Source organism: Asparagus officinalis, chromosome 5 (assembly GCF_001876935.1).
Source record: "Asparagus officinalis chromosome 5, Aspof.V1, whole genome shotgun sequence".
Lineage (NCBI taxonomy): Eukaryota > Viridiplantae > Streptophyta > Magnoliopsida > Asparagales > Asparagaceae > Asparagus > Asparagus officinalis.
Genome location: NC_033798.1, coordinates 106,172,820 through 106,194,452, shown reverse-complemented (window position 1 = coordinate 106,194,452; position 21,633 = coordinate 106,172,820). Strand labels below are relative to the sequence as shown.

The window sequence follows — 21,633 nt, the reverse complement described above, 5'->3', positions numbered from 1 at the left end:
CCCTCCCCTCTTTTATCTTTTAAGTTTTAACACATCCTCATGTGATTACCATGAATCCAGATATGATTTTTGGCTATCAATTTGAGGCATCCGGAGGAGATTTGTCAAAAGCCAATTTTCTCTTTCTCTGAGTGTAAAAGAGCCCCCCAAAAAATTTGTGGGTCTATCTGCAACAATAGAATTAGAAGGGGTCTATCTAAAATTAAGTGATAGTATTGGGGTTTAATTCACAATTAACCCATTTACTAACATGCAAAATAAAATTATTAATTAATTATTACTGATAGAATTAATATAAACCTATAATCCTTGATCCTTACCATAACTTCGGAGTTTTGGTGTGATGGTTAGAGGAGCTAAATTTAAGATGATATCAGAGCAACCCAAGTTCAAATCCCACAGACCATGAATTAAATGCGGATTTTCTAAAATTGACACGGCTACGTGAGTCCAGATTTCGACCCATAAAAAAGGGCGCTCAACCTGTGGAGGCATTGTTAAAATTAATATAAAACTATAATCCTTAACGCTTACCATAACTTTGGAGTTTTGGTGTAATGGTTAGAGGAGCTAAATTTAAGAATTACATTTCGGAACAAAGTTCCAATGGTATTAGGATTCATGAGATGTTTCTCTGACACAAGCATGTTGCCAATGTCTACAGCATATTGAAAAAACAGATGATCGTGATATACATAAGAATGCACACTAAAACAATTAGGATAAACCATAGAAAGTTAATGCAATTATCTCAAGGAGTATGCTATCTAGTATAATCCATAATCACTTCAAGCCTGACAAAAAAATTACAATATAACATTTAACAGCATGTAGGAAAAGCTTAAAAGACGGAAGCGAACCTCTAATATAAATTGCATTCCTCCATCCACAAAATAATATGGGGAATTTGTTAGCAAGAAAAGTTTCTTGCCCTTCTCCTTTAGCATCTTTAGAAAATTTAACACTCGGCTCTGCAGTACAAACCCATGTTAGTCATGCGACTGAAAACTCATTGTGAATGCAATGCATCCTATGATTGAGTATAATAAACAAAAATAATAATATCTAACCATAATTTTCCACTAAGAACTAATATCATTAAGAAAAATAATGGCTAACTGAAGCGGCAAAATTACTTACATTTTTCATTAAGTACTTCTGAGGATTGATAAGAATGCCTCTGTGTAGCAACCCACTTTTATGGACATGCTGAATTGCCTGGTTCACGTCTTGATACACATTAGAAGCGTCAAAGTCCAGCTTAGCATCCACAAAGTGCTGTACAATATCAGCAATAAGACATGCCTACAAGAAGAAAAACAGTTTTAGACAAGTCAGGCACAACGATGATTTGAAGAAAACTAGATCAACATCAATAAACAGTATAAAACTGTAATATAAAATGTTACACTAGCAATTGCCATTGATTTAACATACATGCTAATGAAAAAGAACGATGTAAATATGCCGAACTACATTTTATATTTGGCACAATTGTTCGGCACACTCATCATCATATGCCTGATAGCTCAGCATGTTCGAAATCTGGACAAACAATTCAAAGACAAAAGAAACTATAGTCACCAGAAGGGCATTAATTTGCAGGAATACGGAAGTTTCTTAAATCCAAATAAAATATTTATTAACAGAAGAACTCATGAGGCCTGACCTCTCAGCTTCATGTTTACTTACAGTATTCTGGTCATAGAAGTATTTATTCTCACGCATCACAGAGTAGAATTGAACTTCAAGAGGAACTTGGCGATAATGGTTCAAGCCCCTACAGTGTTGCCTTAGCTTCATAGAGCTATATTTACTAAATTAAACAAAAATGTGTCTAAGTGTTGTTACTTAAGAAGAATGACATGAGACAGAGAAGAACAAAGCAAATGAAGAGTTGCTAGAAGTCGCTTTAAGTAACAAGGATGCAAGTAGTTGAATTAGAGAAGGTACATTATGTATGGCAGAAGTCATACATTTTCTGGCGTTTCATGTATATAAATGTTTGTAAAATAGTAAATCTATCCACTATGATGTTATGATATTATTGTACAGTGGACATTATTGGATAGGAAATTAAGAATTAAAACATTCAACAAACCATCCTAAGAGTAAAAGCCAGTAACTACTGCCAACAACGTTTTTACATATATGCAGTACAGTGAAGAAGATGTGCATAAACAAAGATTTACAATAACAATGGAAAGGACATTTAGATGTATAATATCAATGTTACCTCGCTAAAGCAAAAGAAATCCATCAACCCAACAAGTCCACGTGCCTGATCTCGACCAATATGTCGTGTCCCATACATTACTTGAATCTTTTCCTTGCTTAGCTGATTAACAATAGATGAAAATAGGATAATATCTCATGAGACAACAGTGAAAATTATTACAATAATCAAATAATTCAGCTTAATCATAATGTTGAAGACCTAAAAATTTTGAGCATTTTGCTAAGACAGTAACCATCGATAGGGAATTTACCATTTCTTTCTTCAATCTTTTTTTTCCCTTATGTGTACATGCCAATTTTCCTCTCTTTTAGTTTTTTAGAGTGGTTGCCTGAGTTCTTATTCTTTTTCTTCTTCTTCTTTTGTTTTTAAAAGAGTGGTTGCTTGAGCTCTTCTTCTTCTTCTTCTTCTTCTTCTCCTACTTTTTTTTGGGTAATACTAGTAAAGGTCCATTTTTTCTAAGAAGTTCCAGCAGGCTAAAGGCCACTATCCACATGGAATGAACTATTCCATGCTTTTATGCACCAACAAAAACCAATAGATCATCAGTTTGAACCAAATCTTTCAAAAAAGAGGGTATTTTTCTAAAAAGAGCGCCTGCTCAGCTAGGTGCTCACTTAGGTGCCCGCCTAGGCCTAAACGATACTTACGTCACCCTAGGTCTTGGGATTGCCTTGGGAAGCATGGAATGGGCTGATTACGCATACTCCGCAGCATCAAAAAGGGATATATTGCTTGCTTAGGTGGAATATTAGATGAAGAGAATGAGATGAGTCAAAATGGATCGAAATAGAAATCTATATCCATGTCCATCCTAAGTAACTAGCAAGGTTAGGGTTTTAAGTCTTCAAAAAGAATCCACCCACTCTTGATATAAAAATGCAAATATGTCGCTTAAGCGCCAACCCAGGCACCTAGAAGCGCCTAACACTTTCTAAAACATTGGAAGGGAGTCATTCACACCAAACGAACAAGAAAAGATGAATTTACAAGGAAATAGATGGAAAACTTTGCCCAGTCCTATAACTTCATGCCATGAAAATAGATACTTTGCTTCTTTATCCCGTCTGTTAGAAGATAACTGCTTGCCCCTGCTTACCTTCATGGTGCAGTTTCAAGTCCCTCGACCTGTAGCTTAGAGATTATAACCAGAAACTGGCACACCAACAATCCTAGGCTATAGGCTGAGCCTAAACACATTGCCTCTGTCTTCATGCCATGAATTTACAAGGCAATAGATGGAAAACTTTGCCCAGTCCTATAACTTCATGCCATGGAAATAGATACTTTGCTTCTTTATCCCGTCTGTTAGGAGATAACTGCTTGCCCCTGCTTACCTTCATGGTGCAGTTTCAAGTCCCTCGACCTGTAGCTTAGAGATTATAACCAGAAACTGGCACACCAACAATCCTAGGCTATAGGCTGAGCCTAAACACATTGCCTCTGTCTTCATGCGAAACATGTCTACTGCTAAGGTCATTCCTACAATTGAAGTAAGAGTCTAGTTGTGGCTGCTTATTAATACAGTTCCGAATGAAAAGACAAAAAATGTTACTTTCCTCGCTAAAACCAATGCCAAACATCTTCAAATTAGATATCCTGGTGATAACAAGCCCTATGCAAGCTATAATTCCAGCACCAACTCTCTAGAAACATATTGATCTAAAGCTTGATCAAGAGAGTTAATCAAATAAATAGTAACACACAGAAAAACATCCTAATCAATAGATATTAAAAGTCATACTAAAGCAAAGGTACCCCTCCTCAAATCCAATGATCGACTCAGCCTGAGATGGAAACAAAAATAATAACCTCAGGTTTTCTCAAAACACGAGATTGTCAACCACATTCATAACCACAATACACCAAAGAGATCGTAGTTAACTTGAGAAAACCCGAGCAATGTGACTTTTTGATAAGACCAATGTCGAAATCCTCATGACTGACCTGTAACCGTGGATCCCCAAGGTACCAGACAATGCTCCACTGGTAATAACAAAGTAGTACAGAAAAACAATTGGCAATGGATCTCTCTGCCTTCAAACACATTTTATTTTTTCCTGCCAAATGTATAATAAAATAAATGCAGCCACCAGTTGCCTAGATCTTCTTACACCACCATGCCATAAACCAGCACCAACAAGTGTAGTCCATAAATCACCAATAGGGCAAGAGATACAGTACAATGCGCATGAGCTCCTTAGAAAAAAAAATGAAGTTGATGACAATATGGTCTTAAATCCTCTGCGTCAAACCTACATCACTGACAGTTCACTGAAAAGAAAAAGATGATGTTCAGCTAAAAAGCCCCTAGAGAGAAAAGTTTCTCTTCAACCTCCACAACCAACTTTTAAATGAAAACTCTGGGATTTACTGCAATCCTCAACCTTTTCTCTGGTTTCCAGGTATGCAAACAAGGAGAATATTCTTTAGTCACTATCAACTGTTACAAGTATTTATCAGATTACAATCAACTGGTACTAGTATCAGCGGTTGGAACCTCGTCGTGACTATGCCAAGTACTTCACCCATAACTAATCCAAATAGATATTGTGAAAGAAAATACATCTATATTGAACCAATCTTACTCTACCAGGAGTTGAGGATAATGAAATGTATGATTTAGTATATTTGTTATTCATTAGCACCTCTAACCTACCTTCCACCCTGATGATGTCTGCTTGCTTAAATAGCATATCTGTCATTATGCCTTGTACATTACTGTTACTTTTGATTGTTTATACACTATGTCCTTCAACTGATGCTCATCCTAGATTTAAAGATTTTACAACATTTAGCTTCTATTTGAAGCCCTCCTCTTTCATGATCTCTTATAAAACAAGTTCATGAACAGTGAATCCTCATGCCCAACGCTTCTTCAACTGATCTTATAAAGAAAAATCAGTAGGCATGTTCATGATAAATGTAATTTAATGGCACAAAGTTCCATGGTAGACATTCTCCCGAAGTACAGTTTTCTTTCCACTTCAATGATAGAAAATTCTTGCATGCATGCTCTCTAATCAAGCACAACCTTTTCCTAACAGATGCCAAGGCTTTGTCTACTAGCCAACTAGAGAAAAGAAATCAGTCAAATACAAGTAGCTATGTGTCATCTGAGATAAATGTGACTGCATCAAATTTACCTACCGACATTGCTTGGTACAGTAACAAGAATGCTTTCCTGTACTAACCAACCAATAAGAGACAAGTATCAAAATGCATGTCAACAAATGAGGAACTGATTCTTCAATAAAAATATATTCATTTATTAGAAAGAATTGCTTCCGTAATAAACCAAATAAAGCCTCCTACTATCTCATCCTTCATGTTACCAACTTTTTGTCACTAAGAAACACTTAGTTAATAAACATTAGGCAAGCATTAAAAAGAGAGCATCATAGCTTAGAGACGTATAGCGCAGTAGTAGCAAAATAGTAAGTACAAACATTTGTAATCATTCAAATCCTCATTTTTTTCATGAGTAAGGTTACTATGATATCACCTTGTGACGCCCGAAGTAGCATCCATCGGGTTCTATAGACCCGAAGAAATCAAGCTTCAGAAGGCACCCTTTCAGCTTGTCATAGGCGAGGCCTCTGATCGGAAAAGTTAGGTCATATGCAAATTGCAAGCAGCTCTCCGGATACTTAAGCTGAGATGATCATATTTCCCAAATTAAAAACAATAGAAACTCATTCAATTTCTCACCAATAAATTAATGAAGATATAGATACATATACAGCACAAGTTTGCTAACTAACCTCATCAACAAGGTAGTGTTTCGCCAGGTCATATATCAAACTCTGTAAATTTGATGAGTAATGGGCAAGAGTATAGTCATAGTCAAAACCATAGACTTGAATGTTATCCATTCTGAGGTTCTTGTTTACATAAATACCTAAAATTTGCTCCAAAGGAACATACCAAAAAGTTAGATTGTACACTATATTTACAAGGGAAAAGAAGAAAAGTATAGATCCTTCTCTTTAGCACAACTTTAGTCCTCTGATTACTGAACACAAGAAATTGATAGCTGTCATCTCAAACGAGAGCCTCTCAAGTAATCAAAAAAAAATTATTGGGACTTTTCCTTATCCAATTACACAAACTTAAAAGTCGACATTTTAGCCAAAGAAAAGGTTAAGTGCACTCTAATACCTTAAAGTTTCGCCCATTTTCATCTTTGAATACAAAACTTTTAATTTCCCCCTCAAAAATACCCCCAAAGTTTTACAATTTTTATAGCTTTAATACCTCCTGTTACATAATCGCTCACAGTTCTATCTAAAATGCACTAAGTGATTATCACATGATAACATTTGGCCTTTTTACCCCTAAAGTGAAAAGAAATTCCCTGAATCCTTTCTTCCTATTTCTATTCTTAAACACTACCCATTCAAATTTAAAGATTTAAAGATTCCGTTTTCCAATAAGAAGTGGACTTAAATTTGACATTGAACTGTAGCAGAAACACCATTGTTAAATGACATTCTCATAGAAAATATAAATCTGAACGATGATGTAATGGAAGCTATTAAAGTTAAAAGTGGTGAAACTCTGGAATAATTTTTTGGGCAAATTTAAAGTTCAGAAGTTAAAAATTTTAGAGAGTTAAATTGCAATTAACCCATATAGTAGTTCAGCTAACTACTATATTTTCCAACCAATAAGGTTTAAAAAGAACATCTGATAGGAATCTTTGATCTCATCATAAAGTTAGCACTAAAAAAAGCACCCACGACAAAGTTTTCACATGCACGTCCAAAAAAAAGGGAACTTTCAGGCCAAAACACTAAAAAACGACGTAACAGTGACGTATCGCTTCACCTTCAGGATTCATCCTGGGCATCTCCTTGAGCGCCAGTGGAATATTAAGAAAGCTCTTCTTCGCATCCTCGAACTCTCGCCGGATCCTCTCGATCTCGTCATCCAAATCCAGCGCAACGCTAGGGCTACAAATCTCAGGAGCCACAACGCTGGATAATCCTCTAACAAATCCTCCTTTTTCAAGCCCTAGAATCAATAAAAAAGGGAGATTTTTAGGGGGGAAATCGATAGAAATCACAGAAGATCGAAGGAAAAGAGAGGGGAGAACCTCTAGCTGTTGAGGAGAGGACCGCATCCTTCGAATGGCGGCTGGCCATTAGAGAAAGAGTTGAAAGCAGCGTATCGAAAGGAGAGGTCACGGGGAAGAAGAACGTCGTTTGGGGGAAAGAAAAATAAAAGTGAGCGTGATAGGCGGGTAGAGATAGGGATTTTGTTAATTTGTTTGGTCGGCTTTTTCTTTTTCAAGGTGGCATTTTCAAATTTTGCTTGCTTTTCTGGCCCGCCCCGCCGTCCCCCCCGGACTTTTGCAAATTTTTGAAGACGGGGCGTCACTTGTATTGTATTATGAAGGATGTGAAGTGAATGGGTTGCCAGCAAGGACTGGCTATAATGAGCTCGACCGTTCCCGTTTCCTACGTGTAGTTGAAAAAAAGAAAAATGTCGGACCCCAAAATAGGGACTCCTCACATGTTCCACTCATGGTTCCTTATTTTGGGGTCCGTATAGCAGTACTCTTGTAAAAATTTAGTTTTTATCTATGTGGGCTAGGTGGCTAAATATTTGCACATCTCAGTCCTCTATAACGTAACAAAACTGGATTATCTATATAGATACTTATAAGATATATATATAGTAAAACTTCTATCAATTTAAATTGATTCGTATCAATTTTAACGGTTTCGAGTGAATAGAACTTTTTACATGGCTCGACGGAGGGTCAAACCACAACGAGTTCACACCAAATTTGGTGTGTTGGGGTTTTAGAATATGTAGATCAAGTTTAACGGAGCGGATCATCCATAATGTAGCTCAATCAAGTAATCATCAATGGATAAGAAACTCAGTGGACGTCCACTTAAGTTGACAGAAGTTTTGCAACGCCCATATGTTATACGCAAATCCCCTTTTATAAATCCCCTTTTATATATATATTATTCTGTTGTTAGCCAAAATAAAAAGTTACCTCATATTGGAGAGGTTTCAACGCCCATATGTTATACGCAAATCCCCTTTTATAAATCCCCATTTTTTATAATAACACGCATACAAATACACACATATATAGAGAAACAACAAGCCCAACTTCCATGTGTATTATACTTATGGAATTAGAAGGCTCTGTTTGGCAAAACTAACTGAAAGCTGCGAGATTATAGCTGAAAGATGTTAAGCTAGCTGAAAGCTGTGAAATTATAGCTGAAAGCTGATAGCTGTGTAACTAGCTGATTGACTAGAGCTGTTTGGCAAAAGTAGCTATACAACTAGCTTAAATTTGTTAAATGACTAAAAGGACATGTATTATTGATATAAAATTAGAATTATTAGGGGCAAAAACGAAAGAAAAACAATTGGCAGCTCATTCTCAAAGACAAATACTACTTGAGGTAGCTTTCCAAAAGCTACTTGTAAAAGTCACAATCTCTAAAATAATCTCCTCCTATTTTTGGTCACCAAACAGCTCTACTAGCTTATTGACCAAGTCAATAAGACACAATCTCTTGTTACCAAACAGTGCCTTATCTCATGAATAAACTCATCCGAATATTTAGACATGTGTGAAGAAGATCATTTGAAATTACTTTAGCTTTATAATAAATTGACTTTACACCAACCAGCAAATCCGTTGTAGTCTAGTTGGTTAGGATACTCGGCTCTCACCCGAGAGACCCGGGTTCAAGTCCCGGCAACGGAATAAACTACTGTTTTTGCTTCAACATTATTAATATTTCTAGGGAAAAATTATGTAACATTATTAATATTTCGAGGGAAAAATTATGTGAAGTCTTCAAATTTGAGAACTTTTCTTACTTTTGCCTATGTGCTTTTAAGCCTTTAATTATTTTAAAAAATGTGTCTCAGCCTCTCCAGCTCGTGTATAGCCTAATATTTTATGTATCTGACTCAAAATTCCAACTTTACCCATCTCCACTCACTCAAAATTACCGTCATATTTAGACAATCAAAATGTACCCTTCTTCTTCCTCCTCTCTTTAACTCAAAATCCAAGCGCCAAAAATCTTAACCCTAACAATTTCACCTCCTTCTCCTCCCGATGCAATCGCTCCTCCCCCCGCCGTCACCCTCAATCTCCTGATCCTCATACCCTCATCCTCTTCTTCTGCTCCTTTATCATCCTCTCCTCTCTCTCCTACCTCCTTTGAATCCTCTTCCAAACCCTAATTATAACCCTAGTAACCAATCCTCTCTCCTTCTTCCTCCTCAACCCCCCTCAGAATCTCCTAATTCTACTACTGCAAGTGTAGAAACCCTACGCGCAAGGGCTTGAAGAAGGTGCTAGAGTTCAATTGAAGAAGGTGCTAGAGTTCAATGTCCAGATTCAGATCGAGGATTGTGTGAGGGAGAAGGGAAAGGAGTGGAAAGAGATAGAAGACCTACCGTAAAAAGATAGGCAATAGGGGAGGAACCCTCAGTATGAGGTTCTACGTGCCAAGCTAAGGAAGATGGCGCCGATCAATGGCTAGATAGTGTTGCTATTTCGAGCGAGGTGCAATTGCCTGCTAGCAAAATTGGAGGCTTGGGGACCGAAGAAGGGGCCGAGGTGTAATTGGAGGCTAGGGTTAGGGTTTTAGTACTTCAAGGTAGTTGGATACAATAAAGTTGTTTGATGAAATGCAGCACAAGAATTTTATTGTTTGGAGCTCTGCTATACTATTAAAATTTGAGTTAATCAAAAGAAGCTGCTCAAATTACTATGATTTTTATTGTTTTATTTTGTTAGTCGTTCATAGGATACGAGATATTGTTGAGAGGATTAGTCTTTATTTAAAATTTTATTATACATAGGTCATTTTGTTGGCTTGGAAATTATATGTAGTTTGTACATGATGTATTGGTAATTGAGAAATAAAAGCCTACATACAAAATTTGAAATAATGAATGTATAAATATTTAGTAGGTTAATTATTAAGTTTTACCTAACACATGTGAGCTATAACTAATTAACCGTTAACGTTTACCTATTCCATGTTAAGTATAGTTGAGTAAGTGTTAACTTTTTTCTTTTAAATGTTAAGTTTAGTTGATTAACTATTAAGTTTTACCTAATACATGTAAACTATAGCTGATTAACTGTTAGCGTTTAGTTGTTCCATGTAAATTACAATTGAATAACAGTTAACTTTATTCTTTTAAATGTTATAACATTTTAGTAGATTAACTGTTATGTTTTACCTAATACATATAAACTATAGTTGATTGACTGTTAACATTTACCTGTTCCTTGTTAAGTATAATTGAGTAATTGTTAACTTTTGAATTATGAGAAACGTAGTGTACAAAAGATGCGTTCGGGATATTGTCACCAATTAGTGCTAAAAGGAAGAGGAGAAATAGAACAAGACTATATAATGTAAAATATCAAGTAATTGTTAATGCATGTCTATTAAAATCCACGACGTACCTATTAAGGGTTGCTTAATTCTTAAATTTTAACTTTGTTTGTTTAATTTGTTAAGTTCTAATAAACTTGTATTGTATATTTTAATAATTTTGATTTAAATATTTTCAAATATAGTCATGTAACATCTAATGTTGCAAGATTATGAGAGGAATCATGATATAGGGGGACTATGAGATTGAGAGAAAATTAAAACTAATGCATGACATAGTTAACAATACAATTGGATGACCAACATTGGGATAATCATGTTTTTGTGACTATTGTTAGCATGTATTGAATATATTTAACCGGTACATGACATAGTTAGCAATTACTTGATATTAAACAGGAACAAACAAAGTTTAACAAGTATATAATATAGTTAACATGATATTGGATATAGTCAATAGTTACTTGATATAGTTAACAGATACTAGATATAGTTAACAATTAGTGTTCAAAATTTAACTAGTAGTGTTCAAAAATTAACATGCATTGTGCAAATTTAGTAGCTACGCTATAAGTCTACATACAGTGAGTAAAATTAACATACAATAGAGTCAAACACAAGCAGAAACTATTATCAATCAACAAGGCTCAAATAACAAAGCTCATTTCGAAGTTCAATAACAGTGAGAGAGTGTTTGAGAAAGCTTATTTTTTGAAGCTTATAAGTTATGTTAGCTTTTAGTGGCTTTTGGCTTTTATGATAAGAATATTATAAAAATTATTTCGGTAGTATAGTAATTTGTTTGGTCAAACCTAGCTTATTTAGGTGGGTTCATAAGTTAGTTTTTCAAAATCTAAGGTAAACCAGCTTTTTAAAATGTAACTTATAAGCCAACTTATTTTATATTTTTCCAAACATGTAAAAATAAAAAAAAACTAGCTTAAAAAGCTAATTTGACCAAAAAAAAATCCAAACACCCTCTAAGTCCTTTAACTTAGCAACAAATTCAAGTATTCTTTCTTGTTCTTGCTCATTAACCATAATCATAGTGATCCATAAAATGAAAGTTTTGTGAGTCATTTAATCAAACAAGTGGTGAACAACCATCACGGTCCATGAATACATCACTGTCATAACCGGTCTCTGCCATCACGCAAGAGAGTTTAGAGGTAGAGAGGGTGTGGTCAAGGGAGGAAAAGATGACAGCGAGGTCGGAGAAGGAGATCTTGCCATCGTCATTGGAGTCGAATTTGTAGAGGACACAATTGAGGTCGGTGGTGATGCATGGGGAGGAGGGGATCGATGGAGGAGGTATTGATGGTGTTGGAGGTGGATGTAGGTTCAGATCCAAGTGATAAGGATCAGGTAAGCGGTGATAGATGAAAGATGAGATCTTGCCCATTGGGGGCTGGCTCTATAAATAGAGGGGGTTTTTATTTGTTTTCTTCACACCAAAACTCATCTACTTCTCTCTTATACTCTTATACTCTCTCATACTCTTTTATACTCTTATATTCTCTTATACAATCTTATACTTTCTAATCCTTTCATCAAATGGCTTCCGGATCTAATTATGAAGAGCAAAACCTATCTCCCGATCTTGAAATGAGTCCTCCTACTGGGTCTACTCCTACCGATGTTAATCCCGAATCCGGTGACGACGAATCTGCACCAAGAGCTCCTAAAAGGCCAAGATTCGATGTGTGGAATTTTTACGAGAAGATCGACGTCACCAATGATGAACACGGTAGGATCCTCACCTAGAAGGCTAAGTGTGCGTTGTGCGGCAAGATTTTTCAAGCTCATCATAAGAGCGGCACCAACCACCTCAAACGCCATTTAGATAAACAAAACAAAAGCCAGACTCCTCAAGGTGATATCCGATAATTTATGATTTCTCAATCCTCCTCTTCTGGTAGTCTCGGTAGTTGGAACTATGACGCTGGCAGAGCCAGGAAATGCGTAATCAGGTTTATCATTCTTAAAAACCTTCATTTTAAATTAGTAAAAGATGATGAATTTGAAGATATGTTTAGAGATGGTTTTTATCCTGCATTTAAAAAAATTTCTCGTCAAACCTGTCAACGTGATATTTTAAAATATTATCAGGAGGAACAAGGAAAAATAATTTCTTATTTTAAAATTTTTAAACTGTAAAATTTCTTTAACTTCTGATATTTGGACATCTAGAGCACAAACTGGATATTTATGTATCACAGCACACTGGATTGATGAAAATTGGCAAATATTTAAAAGAGTTGTTTCTTTTATTGTAATAGAAGTGTCACATACTGGTATTAATGTTGCAAATTTAATAATTGAAGAACTTATGAAATTAAAAATTTTAGAAAGAATATTTTCTCTTTCACTAGATAATGCAAGTAATAACAATGTAGCTGTTGATTTTATCAGATCAACTCTATCATTACCATGTCATGGTGATCTTTTTCATATTAGGTGTATCTGTCATATTTTAAATTTAATTGTTCAAAGCGCATTTACTGAAATTAAACCCATGATAGAAAAGGTTAGAACAATTGCTTATATGCATAATGCTTCTGAACAAAGACTTAAAAGATGGAAACAATTTTGTAAAAGAAAAAATGTAAAGCCCAGACTAATTCTAAAAGATGTTGACCATAGGTGGAATTCCACCTATGCAATGTTAAGTATAGCAATAGAATATAAAGACATTATAACTGATTTTATAAATTAGTATGCTTCTAGTTCTAGTTCTGGTAGCACTTATGGAATAACTAAAGATGAATGGACAATTATATGTAATTTAAATAAAATATTATAAGTTTTTTATGATGCTATAATATTATTATCTGGCTGTTTTTATCCAACCATTACTTTAGCTGCTTTACAAATTTTAAATATTCAATTTTTTTTGGGAAATATCGTATAGATGATACTTTTGGACCTATGATTTTTCAAATGGAGAGCAAATTTAATAAGTACTTTAGGCCTATTCCTCATATTTTTGATTTGGGGGTTCTTATTGATCCATGCTTGAAGGATATTGGCCTTCGAAGTTTGTTACAATCATTGTATGGTAATCAGATTATAGACTTAGATGATGGAACCACCCTTACTGCTACTACTCATCATTTAGCTATTAGAAATTATTTTCAAACCTTATATGATGAGTATGCAGCTAGACATGGTGTAGCTACACAACAATCTATAGCTTCGGTTTCTTCGAGCCCATCCCGAGGTAAAAGTGTAAATTTTGATAGGTATGCAATGGTAGCTGAGCTAACTGGTGGATCTGGACTTGGATCGTCATCATTGGAGGTTTCTGAAATAGATGAATATTTATCTGCTTCTTTAGTTAAATGTTAAGGAAATGCTTTAGATATTTTGTAATGGTGGAAAGTATATGGATCAGTTTCATATCCTATACTTTCCACCATGGTTCGTGACTTACTAACAATGTAGGTTTTGACGGTAGCTTCGGAATCCGCCTTCAGCACAGCAGGATGTTTGATCGACGACCACAGGACATGCTTAGATTCGTATACTGTACAAATAGTGATGTGCTTACAAGATTGGTAGAGGTACGAGAAACGAACGCAAGGCATCGATCGGATGGCTGGAATTGAAGATAAATTTGAAGAATTGGGACTAACAGATAGATATAAAGAATAAATAATATTCATCAAATTGTAATTTTTATATCTTAGCTTAAAATTTGTAAAGAATTATTTTAAAAATAGTTACAAATGATAGTGATATAGTTGAGTAGGTGCCAACCTAGTTTGGATGTACTTATCTATTATGATGCGATGAATTCTAAAATAAATTTATACTTATAATTTATAAATAATTTATTAATTATTAATAAAAAATTTATTTTTATAATTTTTTATTTGTAATTTATGTCATTTTAAGTGATTAATAAAATTATTGTTTTTTATTAATTTTTTTGTCTTTTTTGTATAATTTAAATTTTAAATGCTCGGGCCCGGATTTCCGGGCCGGCCCGAATGGACACACCTAGGGGGGACTATATTTGGAGGAATATTAGGGTTAGAGTTAGAATTAGGAGAGAGGTGGTAAGAAGGGAGGAGCAACCATGAAGGTTCAGGTTAGGAGAGAGGAGGGAGGGGCAATATAATTAGCAACGGTGCCGGTGGCGGAGGCGGGACATAAGGATTTAAGGAGAGGGTTGAGTTAGAATGAGAAAGAAAGAGGAGAAATCTCACTATGGTTGTGATCTCCATGAGAGAGAGGGGGGAAGAGGGAAGGATATTTTTGGGTTTTTAGATTTTTTCCTTCTCTCTGTGCTTAGTTGGCGAAAGAATAATGGTCTTGACACAATATTGCCTTGTATTGAGGGCTTAAGCACATATGTAAAAGTAGAAGGGGCTGGAGTACATTAAGTTCTCAAATTTGGGGTCTTGACATAATTTTTCCTATTTCTAGATACCATTCATTCATTCATGGTTCCAATATTTAAATTTTATTTCCTGGCATTGTCCTTGTTATCAAAAGAAAAAAGAAGTAAAAGGGAAATATACATTGTATTAGTAGCGACTCTATGAGAAGCCACTTTCCTAACAAATATACGAGACTCGAACCATCCATAATCAGATAGCTAGCTGTTTATCGTGATAATTTAAAAAAGAAAACGAAAACAAAAAACAAAACAAAACAAAACAAACGCTGATTCTTCGATCTGCAGTTAAAATTTTTCATGAACCGATGCTGGAATGGATTTCTGCCATGATAGCGAGAAGGGACTTGTGCTTCCATTTGAACTTGTTATATTTTGAGATGCACGTCTCCCATCTATCTGCATAGTTGCGAACCCGAAACAGTTAGCAAGTCAACTTTTGACACTGAATAGCTTCTCCAGGGACGCATTTTAACCTGGACAATGTTAGCTCGAGTAAAAGAGGATGAAATGCATCAACATATTGAGACTCTGATTTCCTTTTATTTTCTGATTCTCACAATAAAAGAAGCAAAGTGGCTTACTCACATTTTAGTTATCAATTTGTTCTTCTCTTGGAGGTTCTCGTTTTCTGCGGTTCTCGTCACTTCTTTCCCTGTGAAGAGCAGTCATGCATTTGCAAATAAAGAGTAGAAGTGCTCCACCAAGGAGAAGCATCATAACAATCTCAAGAATTATTGCTGATCCAAGCACTGCAAAACACAAAACAAAATCAGCTACAGCTTATAAGCAAAACCATCTCTTTAGTATTAGTGCATAAAAAATGTCTGTAAGTAATGTATGGTCGCATGGCGAAAGAACCTTCTTCTTCGTTTTAGCTTGACTATTTCAGAGAGAGAGAGAGAGACAGGTTCATTCAGTTTAGTAACACCACCCTGGTGATTTGATCTCTGGACCTCATCGTGCCTTTTTACCTCTCAATTTTGACAAACCAAATTTCTCTCCATGAATTAATTGCACTCGGGAATGCTTAAAAACAGTGTTTTTATGCAAAAAGGTTGCTAGATATGATTAATTCTCTTGATTAATTTGGAACTGTTAGATACTGAACGTTTCTCTAGCTTGCAACCTGTCACGAACTACTGACTTCTGGGATTGTGAAATTGATGGTTGCTACATCTCCTCATGAAAAGTTTTAGTCTACTAATTGAACTGTTTGTCTAATCTGATCCAGTTTAACTTCAATAATATTAATTGGACAAAATGACCAGGGTTGCTGACACCAAGGCTCAGGAATTGTAACAAATTTAGCACTTTAATCTTATTGGTGTATACAACACCTTCAAAAAACCTTGGAACTATTAATGTCAACGTATGAACTAAGCATGCAGAAATGAAGAACATGAAGGAAAGTGTCAGATATCTAGTGATGTTCACAGTTGAAACCAGACAGAGATCATATTGCACTTTTAACAAACCACAGTGAGCGAAAAATAGTCAGTATTAACACTTACAAAGTGCTGTCAATGAACCAATAGGTCTCGTCTTTATCAGATTTACAGTAACTTCAGTACAAAACGGTAATGATGTCATGTCTGTACAATCTAGATAGCATCCGTAATTTCCCAAATCATTCACAGTGATAGTCAATATAGCACCTTGATGTGCACCCTGCATAGAAAGAATAAGCTAATTTGGACTATGTTTATTACCAACAAAATACAGAAAACTAGTTGAAGCACCAGCTACACTGGTCAATATATAGCTAAGCAAAGTAGAACTTTGGTTAGTATTTCAGAAAGTTCAAAAATTGAAGCCAGACAACTAGCACTTACTCAGTTTTTATGCATCAGGTGCACCACGAGAACTATGTATCCTTAACAGGAATCCAAAGTTTATAGCACAAAAGGCAAGTGAAATTATATAAAATTGTATACAATGTTCACAAATGAACTACCCAGCAATAAGAATTTCAAAATTGAATCTAGGCAAAACAGGCTTTCAATCTATGTATCTCAAACCCAAAAGTAAAAAAGAAAACAGTGAAAACAAAATGAATCATTTTTGGCATAGCACATTAAAAATTTATATACCTTTGAAGGCTGCGCATTTTGGAACACAGTTGCACAAGAGCTCAATCAAAAGTTTGTTGGGAGGAAAACTTTGGGCAAAACGACTTAGGAAACATTGTTCCATGTAACTGTCCCATAGGAAATGGAAAAAAGAAACAGAATGAACAACTGCCAACTGAAGGATACTAAACTTACATGATAAAACAATTGTTGCATTGCATTGTTGCAATCCCCAGCTGTCCCTTGAAACCTAATTCCTTTACCTTTAAGAACAAAATGGTTTGAAATGGTAACAAAAGTCTGAAGGGGTTTCCATTGACTGCTGCTTGTTGTCTTCAGTTCAGCTGTCTTGATAAGATGACCTGGCAGACTGGTCGATAAAACTCCATCATTTACTTCCAAGGAGATTATGACCGCAAGGTGAGACTTGTTTCCTGCAAATTAATCTAATAAGTATTACCATATTGATATCAAATTCTTAGACTTGCTTACAACGTGATATGTTAGGTCCATTATCTAAGTATATTCAGTCATGCACCTGAATCCTTTTTCTCTTTGGTATGATCATTTATCAATCAATTGTTTAGCATCATGACAAGCAAGGGATTTTGATATATTGCATAAGAATTATTTTCAGAAAGCTAGCTTTAAAGGCTAATCTTCCTAAGCAGCTGTTGATCTTGCAGACCTCAGGAAAGGAATTAACCTGCCAATCTTTCCGAACCAGCCATAAGAAATTGGCTAGTCTTCCAATTGAACCTGCACAAGTTGGAGTTGAGCGCATGGAATATCCTGTTTCAGGGGCCAAAGACCAGTCTTATGACAAAATTTACACAAGTTTTTTTTTGTTTCCTTCCAAATTATAAGTTCCTGCCAAACTTTAAAAATCAATTCGGTTAAGTATTCACAATTTTACAAGTTCCTGCCAAGAGGCAGTCTTCAGTTAACTATTCACAATTTTTATAAGTTCCTGCCAAACCATTAGAATTCTTCAGTTACAATGTGTGAATCTTCAAAATCTCTACGTAGAGTCCTAAAATGGCCTTTTGTACATCACATGCTGTTTAGTTATGACTCACTGAAGGGAGTAAACTAAAATGGCAAGGTAGCAGGTTTCCTTGGCAATTTGAAGACTCTCTTTAACCCTTTTTATGAACATAATCTTTCAGTTTATTCAACCCAAAAGCTTACCAGGGAAACTAAAAATATCTGTATCTCCGATTGAGAATTCAAAAGTATCTCTTTGTTTGTCAAAAATCTGTAGTCCATTACTTGCTTCTTTCCTCCCTAAGATTATGAATTTGGGAGCATATATAATTGGCGGATCATTAATAGGCTCCACAAAAACTGAAACACGGGAAGTTTCAACTCCATTTTTGTTCATTGTATGCAAACTGATAATATCATTTCCATAGAAGTTCTCATTTCTGCAAAAAGAAAAAATAGAGAAGGAAAGTAAAAGCAAGTTACGTTATGAGCTGAAATTGAAAAGTTGTTCATCAAACAACCAAAAGATAATTCTGCCAAGGATGCAGTTACATTTTAAACTGACATTGACAAGTGAAAGAAACTTTGTATAGTACCCAAGATATTGAATCGATTGAAGAGCATAGTTGATCATTTCAACACGACCAAATAAGATCAAATCCTTTTGCAATTTACCGCCTCTACTCACTGAAGGCAAACTTTCAAATTGATGGCGAAATTGCATCTGCATGGGAGCAAGAAAGGCAGTGCCAGATTGTGCCCTGATAGTCAAAGAGACATTTTCCCAGAAATCGGAATACATTATTTCAAGTCCGGTGAAACCACTGCAAAGATATCAACAACCATAAAATGAAACAGGCTGAGATGTAAAGAAAACTACATACTAATTATATGTAATTCTAAGAGTTGCAAGGAAAGGAATTTCCATGCACTTAGATATGATATATATTTTAAATTAAGGACTCACCCAAATTTGGGGTTGATAACATCTTCAATCACGTGCAATCGAACAGGTAAAGAAACAAACTGAGGTGGTCGACAGAGTACAGAGATGAAAGTTGTGCCAGTAGCATTGTTCTGATTTGTGTCAGAGAATGTATAAAAGAAGGAATCATTTCCAAAAAATCCCCTGTGAGGAGTGTATCTGAACAGGTTGCCGTACTGCAGGAGGGATCCATGAAGTGGCTGTCAACATAAAACAACATTACACTCCACCTCCACAAAGAAAAGACCACGAAGGCCACATACAATATTTCTATTGATAATCAGAAAATAGAATACAAGTCAAAATTCTAAGTGTTGTAGGTATTAAGGATCAGAAAATACACGCATGAGAAAAACATTACATGGCCGAAGTATGTCAGGGTAAATTTGTCCTATTGAGGATATATAGATATAGAGGAAGATGTTATGGAATCTAATCACGATATAGAAGCACTGTTTTAAATATCAGATGTTGGTGATGTTAGGATACACACCAACAAGAAGGCCAGGCCTCAAACGGAGACGCAAAAAACACACCCAAGCAGACACAAATTCAATCACAGTACTCACAGATATAATGTGGTTCACTCTTACGGAGCTACTCCACGGTGCAACGACGACGCCCAATTTCTTTATAAGGATCAAAGAGAACGTCATCTATTGATCAAGATACTCTCCAAGATTTTTCACAAACTCTCTCAATGTTTTCTTTCTTACTCTTCTACAAGAGGAGTTGTTTCTGGAATGATTTTTCCTAAAGAGCCCTATTTATAGTGTTTGGGAAATACTATACACAAATAAAATATTATTGGTGGGACCCGCTAGGGGTGAGCATCGGTCGGTTCGGTTTTGTTTTTACCAAAATTTGAACAATCGAACCGAACCGCCTACAATTTAAAACCGAACCGAACCGTTGCAAGTCGGTTCGGTTCGGTTCGGTTTGTTCGGTTTGAAGGTTTGAAAATATGAGAGGTGAATGGCATGACTAACTACAATGTGGAAGAGTAAGCTCAGATTAAAAAAAAATCACACTGTAACAAATAAGATACAGATCAATACCTTCATCTCATTGCAAAACTATAGCATCACAAGAGATAAGAATAGGAACAATATTGACGCAGACAGAAGGCAAACCCATCAACTATAATACTTTGAAAAAAAACTATAATACTTTTCATTGCTCTAACATGCTTTTTTTCCATTGCTCTAAGAACAATATTGACGCAGAGTCGCAGACAGAAGCTAAGGATTCTGAACTCTAACATGTTTTTTTCATTGCTCTGGAGAAATAACAATTGCATGAGTTTAAGAAAATATAACATAACAAAGAAACCTATATCTATGCACTCTTTCAGCTACAACTATATGGAATAACAACATGAACACAACAAACAAATAGTCAGCTACAACAGAGGCACAACTTGGTCAAGCTAGATACAATTCACAAGTCTAAGCGCATACTAAATCATTTTAGATGATAATAAACAGATCACGTTTCAATCAACACAAAAAAATGCAAATGAGTGCTTGTGTTGCTGTTCGCCATCCTATTCCTCATTGTTTGACATTCATTAAACAGATAAACCACTATTGTAAACATGTACGTAAGCATTATAATCATTCAAATTGAAGAACAAAAGTGAGATATGCACACAACAATCAAAACACAGATCATACACTGAAAGCAAACTGAACCAAATCATGACTGAACCAAATTGAACTAACAAAGCATGCATTGAACTAACACACTAGCATGAAGTTTTGTCGGGTAAAAAATCATGGCTGAACCAAATTGAACTAACAAAGAATATGATAGGTTTGCATGACTTCAAAAAAGTAACCAATTTACTAGTCTAGATCCTCTAAACAAAAGCTTGAAGACAAGAAAATAAAATATAAACAAAGCTATAACACTAGTCCAGGATAAAAACGAAAATAAAATTTTAAAAAAATCCACATGACACGAAAAGCTTGAAGACTGCGGAATAATAGATCCTGAGCAAAAGAAAAAAAAATCCACAACAAAAAAAAATTCGTCTGCGAAATAATCAAATCAAATTATGTCAACATTGAATGAGAAGGAAGCTTGAAAAAGAGCAAAAGAGATCACTGAGATGTTATACCTCGGCCTCAGCGACGGGTGCGGGTGTCCCCCCAAAGTCGAAGATAGATCTTGAGCCTGATCCTGAGCCAGAGATAGATCCATGAAGAATTGAAGACTGCGGAGCGCTCGCGGGTGGTGGCTGTCGGCTAAGGAGAGTGAGAGAGAGTGAGAGAGGCGGACATAGACTAGAGCGAGAGAGAGGGATTGAGGGAATGAGGAACGACGGCTGGGACTGAGAGAGGAAATGAGGTTAGGGTTGAGGGTTGGGGACGGGTCGGGTAAACGGGTAGGGTTTGAGAATTAGGAAAATATATTCGGTCAGTTCGGGTCGGGTCGGTTTGAAAAGTTTTCAACCCGACCCGAATCGCCCTACTCATAAAATCGCTTTTTTCAGATCGGTTCGGGTCGGTCCGATCGGTTTTTCGGTTTGAACCGAACCATGCTCAGCC

General features: G+C 35.7%; 2 protein-coding genes and 1 non-coding gene across 3 annotated transcripts in view; 1 reads left to right on the top strand and 2 right to left on the bottom strand.

The window, feature by feature from the left end:
• LOC109840533 (5'-nucleotidase domain-containing protein DDB_G0275467-like) overlaps positions 1-7,388 on the bottom strand; it is a 14,698-nt gene extending 7,310 nt beyond the window's left edge. The window contains exons 1-7 of the mRNA XM_020409207.1: positions 7,335-7,388; positions 7,067-7,252; positions 6,001-6,137; positions 5,742-5,891; positions 2,237-2,338; positions 1,141-1,305; positions 861-971 (exon numbers count right to left, since the gene is read on the bottom strand). Coding sequence (XP_020264796.1) covers positions 861-971; positions 1,141-1,305; positions 2,237-2,338; positions 5,742-5,891; positions 6,001-6,137; positions 7,067-7,252; positions 7,335-7,383 — 900 coding nt within the window. The 5' untranslated portion in view covers positions 7,384-7,388. The remainder of the gene's footprint in view (positions 1-860; positions 972-1,140; positions 1,306-2,236; positions 2,339-5,741; positions 5,892-6,000; positions 6,138-7,066; positions 7,253-7,334) is intronic.
• TRNAE-CUC lies at positions 8,906-8,978 on the top strand. Its single transcript has one exon. It is a non-coding gene; the product is annotated as a tRNA-Glu (tRNA).
• The window catches only part of LOC109842306 (protein GAMETE EXPRESSED 2-like), a 6,931-nt gene continuing 396 nt past the window's right edge, over positions 15,099-21,633 (bottom strand). Inside the window, exons 2-8 of the mRNA XM_020411202.1 lie at positions 19,064-19,281; positions 18,693-18,920; positions 18,301-18,536; positions 17,305-17,543; positions 16,552-16,708; positions 15,626-15,789; positions 15,099-15,436 (exon numbers count right to left, since the gene is read on the bottom strand). Coding sequence (XP_020266791.1) covers positions 15,629-15,789; positions 16,552-16,708; positions 17,305-17,543; positions 18,301-18,536; positions 18,693-18,920; positions 19,064-19,281 — 1,239 coding nt within the window. The 3' untranslated portion in view covers positions 15,099-15,436; positions 15,626-15,628. The remainder of the gene's footprint in view (positions 15,437-15,625; positions 15,790-16,551; positions 16,709-17,304; positions 17,544-18,300; positions 18,537-18,692; positions 18,921-19,063; positions 19,282-21,633) is intronic.